Source organism: Crassostrea angulata, chromosome 2, assembly GCF_025612915.1.
Source record: "Crassostrea angulata isolate pt1a10 chromosome 2, ASM2561291v2, whole genome shotgun sequence".
Taxonomy (NCBI): domain Eukaryota; kingdom Metazoa; phylum Mollusca; class Bivalvia; order Ostreida; family Ostreidae; genus Magallana; species Magallana angulata.
The window spans coordinates 72,363,916-72,371,111 of record NC_069112.1 but is presented as its reverse complement, the minus strand read 5'-3'; the positions used below and the strand labels follow the sequence as shown (position 1 = coordinate 72,371,111).

Below are 7,196 nucleotides of genomic sequence, written 5' to 3'. Positions count from 1 at the left end.
AGCTTTGAAAGTCACGTGTTTTGCCATAAAAAAGTTTATTACTAAATTGGTCAATTTTCGCACATATGATATCTCAGTAATTTTAATACTAAATTTTGATTGCTCAATGACCTGTAATCCTAAGGCGTAGGGTTGTCGCTGGAAATCTGACCTCCCTCGGTCACTTCCATGCGACGCTTCTTCGAATAAACTTGCATAAATTATTTTAAAGTTTATTAATTATTTCTTTCTACTTTGGATTACAGGTATGTCTATCTTTAGTTTATTTTTAATTGCTAGTTGATAAAAATTTCAATTGCAAAAGATATTATAATAATTCCTGTTATATAATATATGTATGTTTGCATAAATAGTTTTTACTTTTTACAATCAAGTTTCTAAATTTGAGCTTTTAGTAAAGTCTTTAAAAGTTTAAATTAAAGTCATCGTCTATTAGGTAACGTCCAACATGACCTCATTTAGTGTACAGTACTTTATAGATTATCGATTGTATGTTTTAATATTTTTGTTATATAGCATATTTAGCTACAGTCTCCAGTCATATTTTTATATCACATTTATTTTTATGCATATCATAAGAAAAGTAGATTTTGAATTTGGCGCTTTTATTTATTCCCGCGCTCTTTTATGAAAAGAGGTAAAAAGGTTGCTTGTTTATATTACATGGCTATCGGGATAAGTGTTACGATGTTCGGGTTAAATTGTAAGTTAAATATTTTATTGATTGCGTCAAACATTGTTAAATCCCTTAGTTCAGAGTAAGATTTATTAACGTCTTCGAGCTTAACGAGTAAATATGAAAGGAAATTGGTTAGTTAGCGAGATGTTTGTAGTTCGAATTGTCTCTATTGATAGACATTGTGAGACTGTCAGCTATTATAAAGCATTCTAGTTTAGTTGATTTAGTTAATAGTTTGTGTGATAAAAAGTTACAATTGGACGGGTTGTCGTTTTATGAATTAAAGATGATTTTCACTTATTATAGTACACTATGATCATGTAATTTTAATAAATATGCAGAGGGATTTTTGATAATTATTGTTTTACCCTCTGTACAGTCACCAGATTTCATTAAGTATCATTATACGTAAATTTAATACATTTTATACTATTTTGTAACTGGTGACTGTGTGTTTATAAAGATATGTTGCACTACCATGCGACGCTTCTTCAATTAAACTTGTATAAATTATTTTTAAGTATATTAATTATTTCCTTCTTCTTTTGATTACAGCAACGACAGATAGGTCACTGATCTACGTCAGTAGAACTGAAAGAGCAGACATAGTCACACCAAGCGAGTGTAATTCAAGAACTATTTTCCTTATTATAAGTGTAGCACACGTTGATCAAATAGAAGCAAAAACAGACGTGTCAGTAGATTTAAGTTTGATCAAATCATGATCCTCGGGGAATGGTTGGGGGCCACTATTTGGAGGTCGAGTAAATACAAACTTATTTCAAAATATCTTCTCAAAAACAATTGACCACAAAAAAGCTGAAACTTTCTGGTCAAATAAGGTGGTTTAGATTTAGATTTGTTCAAATTAGATCCCTTAGGACAAGATGGTGCCACGATGGGGGTTTGAATTTTTACATTGAAATATATAGAGGAAAATCGTTTAAAATCTTCACTCAACACATTAGAACTTAGTATAAAAATTTGTCAGTAGTCATCATAGATGAAATTTCAATGAATGGCAATGCAAAGTTGGAATTTATAAATAACAGACTTTAGCTTCTTACTGGTTTGAAGAGGCCGTTTGGAGTATTATTGTTGTTGGAGATTCTTTTCAACTTAAACCACCCAGGTAGCACAAAACGTTTTCATAACATTTTATTATGGTTGTAAGGTTGATTTCCAAAAACGTTTTCATAAAAACATTTTAAAACGTTTTAAAAACATTTAATTTTTGTTGTAAGGACGTTATAAGAAAACATTATCAACACAACATTCTAAAAACATTTCCATTTAGTTTTGACAGCGTTGTAAAAACATTATGAAAAATGTTAGTGTTATTAAGCATAAAAACATTTTTAAAATGTTATCAAAATGTTTTATTTCTGTTTTTTATAACATTCTAAATTAGAAATGCCTGAATAAAATTGCTTTCATTGTATTGGTGTTTCAAATGTATATGTCTTTATCGTCAGAAAACTGGTTATCATACAGAATGAAAATGTTATAAGACAGCATAATAAAAACATCACCCGGCAATGTTTTCAGAACGTTTTTAAAACAGCTAAATAATCGAATTGTGTTTTTCTCTTATAAAGGGGCATGGTCACAATTTGGGTCAAATTCTATTTTTATGTTTTTATTATTTATAATGCTTGCAAAATGCATTTCCAATGATCAAATAAAATTTGAGAGTCATTCGTAGAGTTATAAGCAAGATACAGGGCTCACACGTATATGTCATGTAAACAAGGCTCGTACCCTGTTTTTGTTTACAAAGGTTTAATATACCAGTAAAAAATCTTTTTCCAACCTTTTTGCCTATCCTTTTATTTATTTTAAGCATACATCAACAGTTCCTAACGTTTAAAACATTTGCTTTAGGTTTAAAACTGATATTATTACTTCAACGTTCAAAATGTAAACAAACGCTTTGTTTACATAGCGAAGAATTTCAAGCTCTGTTACTCGCTTATAACTCAACAAATGACAATCAAATTCCGGTTGCCCATTAAAAATGCCTTTCTGAAGCATTACAAATATTAAAATCGGAAAAATAATTTTTGACCAAAATCGTGACCATGCCACTTTAGTACAAAACAGTATCCGAAAAACAATCACTTCGGAGATCCTCGCGTAAGTCAAACGTTTACAAGATGCAAATTTTCAAGCGCTTTAACGACGCTGTTTGTAAACAAGTGCAGACGATAAGTAGTCCTATACATGTAAATAAGATGCTGCGTCTACGAGACTACCACAGGAGGTTCCAGGGGGTGCAGTCAACACATTCCAATCGAGGCGCACATTTTCAAAAGCAAAGAGAAGGAGAGAAGGACGGCGCATTGTGGAGCTGGGGTACCTCGCAAAACAATTTTTTGCCACTTATGCAAAACCCCCCTTCATTTAAAAGACACTATGCGTGAGAGAAGATATGGCCTAGGCTCCGTACTTCACGTACAGTGCACCAACTGCAGCGCCGTATGCCCCGTCGAGACAGGGAAGAGGGGACCTACTGGAGCCTTCGACATAAACACCAAAGCTGCTCTCGGTAATTTTGGTCAATTTGAAATTATTTTTTAATTTTTAAAGATGTGGTGACAGGTCATTGCACCCCTCCCCCAGAAACATTGGGTATAAGATACAACTGATATGTATTATTTATAAAATCATGCATTATGTCCGCTTAAACAAGTCAGTTAGAGCCTTACTGCATTTAATTATATACGATCGTATTGATCGTCGAAATACCAATTTACCTGTAGGCCTACATGTATGTAACATTTTGGTGTAGAGACGAGTGCACTTGAGGCCTATTTTTACATTGACCAATCAAAATTGTGCTTGCGGTTGTGACGTTAAACAATATTTATTCTGCAGGCCGAGTTGCAATGTGTCGGCTTTTTTGAAAATCCCAACAATTAATTACAAATGTGTATGCAAAAGGTTTTGAGCATCTTCCCAAGTCAAGGGTTTATGATCCGCACCTCTCCTCACAAGGAGCAGAGTGGACGGAAAACACTTGGCTAGCGAAGATGGGTTCTGAGAGGATTCCAAACTATAACTATAAGTTAACTCGAAGTCCACGGCCACGATGAATATGTACAACCTAGGCATATGTTGCTTTTATTTGGAAACGATGTGGTATGTGCATGTATTTATAAGTATTGAATTGAGTTGATTTACTTTAAAAACGACACATGACACTAAAATCAGAAACAGATTGACAAGTACACGTCTAATGTAGAATACGTTACCCATTATTACGACTGATTACGTATGTTTCACATTCAGCTGTATATGTACCATTGTCCTCTACAACCAGGGACGTATATATACATCCCTGCTACAACACGAGTATAGGTTAAAAAAAACCCAGTTTTTGACGAAAAATATCTACCGGTATATGGAATACTAGTATGTATAGGTATATAGATATTTATGTTTTAACACAAACCAACTTGCCAAGCAAGTAAAAATGCTAATGCTGATTAAGGCAATAGGCCAAAGAGTAACTATACCATGATGATCAGTCAAACCTGACGAATCACAGGGTTTTGACAACATCTGTGCCAAAAAAATAAAAGTTGTATATATATCCAATATTATAATTTTGCAAATATTGTGTCAATACCCTTTGAGACGAATCATGATGCTGTACATACATGTATTTATGTAAACATGCATGTGGAAAATCATTAAAAATACAAATATATATATATATATATATATATATATATATATATATATATATATATATATATATATATATATATATATATGTAATACATATGGGCATTTTTAATCATGATAATGCACAAACAGCTCTTAAATTACTTGAATTTAAATTTAAAATAATTTTTTGTACACTATGTAGGAATGATTCATGTAGGCATGGGCCCAACACATCTTGTGAATTTTCTGGGGCAATGCAACATTCCTCCACCCTCAGAACCATCCATAAGAAAGCATGCAGCAAAAGTAGGAAAGGCAATCACAGATGTGGCTTTGGCATCATGCAGAGCAGCTGAGATTGAGGAAAAGCAAACATCAGATACAGTAAGTAGAAGTTTGTTTTCAAAATATTCAATGACAGATATATCTTCACTATGATTTTTTTGCTTGAATCAAATCAAAGTAACAGATTATAGTGCAAAGGTGCAGACACACGGTTCAATTTTTCATCCAACTTTTGATATCAATTTTCTTAAAATCTTACCGTGTGACCACCCACGTCAAGAGCAAAATCTGAAAGATGATTGAAAATCGCAGCATCCAATTTAATATTTTAATAAGAATCGACTTTCTGATGAAAATCATGACATCGAAGCGCTTGCTAAAAAAAATCAGTTGTAAAATCTGATCGATTGACCACTCCTCCAATCAACTTATCTGAGATAGTCAGTTGGGAAACACTCTTTAACTTTTTTATTTTCAATTTGTAGCTGCAAGCAAGTTTTGATGGTGGATGGCAAAAGCGTGGGACAGGGTGGAATTACAATAGCATTTCTGGTAAAAATTAATATTTTATAAAGAACTACTCTGCTTTGTATCATATAAGTTGAATTTTGCTGTTATGTACTGGTATTTTGCAATTTTGAAAAGTGTTTTACTTATATATATATTTACTTTCAATGTTACTTTTTAGAATAGTTTATATATACCACCTTTTGTAAACTATTTAAATGTGTTTCATTTACACTCATGCAGTGGAAATATGTCATCATGCAGAAGTGATGCCATTTCTGTAAAACTGGGTCAAATTTACATTTTTTTTTACCCTTCTTTACCCTTTCTGAATGGGAAATATAGAGCAGCATGCAGCTTTGAACAAGAAACATATTTTGCTCAATTATTAGTTTTCAATAGATTTGTCTTTGATGAAATAATTTGTTTGTTCAAGCTTGTGCTCAGTGTTTTCTGAAAGAAAATCTGCTTGAAAATTTATTCTAAAAAGGCAAAAATGGTGGGAAAGGCCAATTTCACGATGTCATATTTCTAAATTGAGGACGTTTGAATCAAAATGGAAATAATGACAAAATGTCATTGGTATCTCTCTACAAAGAAAACAAAAGAGTTCATTGAAATAGCAATGTTAATTTTTAGGGGCCGTTTTGGGTCCTTATAGGCGTCTCACATGTACTTCTTTACACTGTTTCCTTTATGTTTAAACAAACTGTATTTGGAGATAATAGAAATATGATGAAACACATTACAAAACATGTCATGAAAAGATCTACTGCTAATCATCTATTATATATGTACATTAAAATGTCTCTTTCTGGTCAATTATAAACTGATGGCGATTCAGTGTTTATAAATTTTAATTTGAACAGGCCATGCTAGTATGATAGGAAAGAACACTGGAAAAATTCTTGCATATGAGGTGCGAAGCAAATGCTGCAGGGTTTGTGATTTGCACGCAGAGCAGAATCACACTGTTCCCAGTCATAATTGCCCACAAAATTGGTCTGGAAGTAGCAAGGCGATGGAAGCTGACATGGCAATGTCAATGGCACATCAACTTGCAGATAATGACTTTATGCTTCAGGTAAATCACAATGTAGATGATGAAATTGTAACGATAAATGAAAATTTCCTGGACTGTTTAAGTTTTAACTTGAGCATACAATTTCTGATGTCTTGTGAACGTAAAATAATGTTGAAGAAAACGAGAGAATTGTCAACTGAATTGGTGCGAGTTTTGTTAAAATTTGAACATAAGGGATGTGTAGAAGACAACCCTGAAGTGGAAGGCACGAGTGACAGATGAAAGGGGTGATCGGGGAATGATGGCCCTGAGAACTGTCCAAAAGGAACGTAATAGCCCCCGCTGGGTTTTCCAGAGGCCAGATAGACGACAGTAGACGGACAAGCTGATTCCTATATACTCCCCAGACTTTGTTTGAGTGGGGTTTGATTAACTGTATACTCTTGAGACATTATTTGTAAAACTAACATGTTTCATTTATTCCACAAATTTTTTAATATTTGTTTCTGAGAAATTGAGCTAACATTCGATTTTTACCTTCTGGAAAGCATTGAGGTTTTCCTCTATTTCTTTTATGGTTCTATATTTCGAATGCTTTGGCAACTGGAACTGGAACTCGAAGTCCCAAGTTTCTTGCAGGGGTCATATTTGAGCGATGGTTATACTTGACATCAAATGTTCCACTTGCTTTCAGATTGGGTGACATTTGTACATTGTTAAGTGTCACCGGTGTTCTGAAATGTAACCAAGAAAGAGTTTTACAAACAGTACAATAATTATTATTAGGTACACATTTAACAAGGCCAAGTCTAAATATTTCTACTGTAAGAGATTTTAATAATAATACCCGAACTTTCTAAAGAAAGTTCGGGTATATTGTTGTTACCCTGTTCCGTCCGTCTGTCATGTTTTACTTTCTCAAACTGCTCTTACATCTTATAAACCAGCAAACTCAACTCTTAGAGTTTGATTTGGGGTATCATGTTGTTTTCTAAAAAGGTTTCAAAAATTCTCTGTTAGTCCTGGGGG

General features: G+C 33.2%; 1 protein-coding gene across 1 annotated transcript; it reads left to right on the top strand.

Annotated features, from left to right (window-relative positions):
• Nucleotides 1-3,013: 3,013 nt before the first annotated feature.
• On the top strand, nt 3,014-6,543 carry LOC128174834 (uncharacterized). The gene is made up of 5 exons (XM_052840272.1): nt 3,014-3,227; nt 4,554-4,735; nt 5,122-5,188; nt 6,013-6,227; nt 6,412-6,543. The coding sequence occupies exons 1-5, from the start codon at nt 3,095-3,097 to the stop codon at nt 6,541-6,543; spliced, it is 729 nt and encodes a 242-aa protein (XP_052696232.1). The 5' UTR covers nt 3,014-3,094.
• Nucleotides 6,544-7,196: the final 653 nt, after the last annotated feature.

Bases quoted from the DNA above. Each gene is read 5' to 3' on its own strand.
- LOC128174834 (XM_052840272.1), top strand. From the start codon at position 3,095: ATGCGTGAGAGAAGATATGGCCTAGGCTCCGTACTTCACGTACAGTGC. The intron at 3,228-4,553 runs GTAATTTTGGTC...TACACTATGTAG, and splicing joins AAACACCAAAGCTGCTCTCG to GAATGATTCATGTAGGCATG. The intron at 5,189-6,012 runs GTAAAAATTAAT...TAATTTGAACAG, and splicing joins GAATTACAATAGCATTTCTG to GCCATGCTAGTATGATAGGA.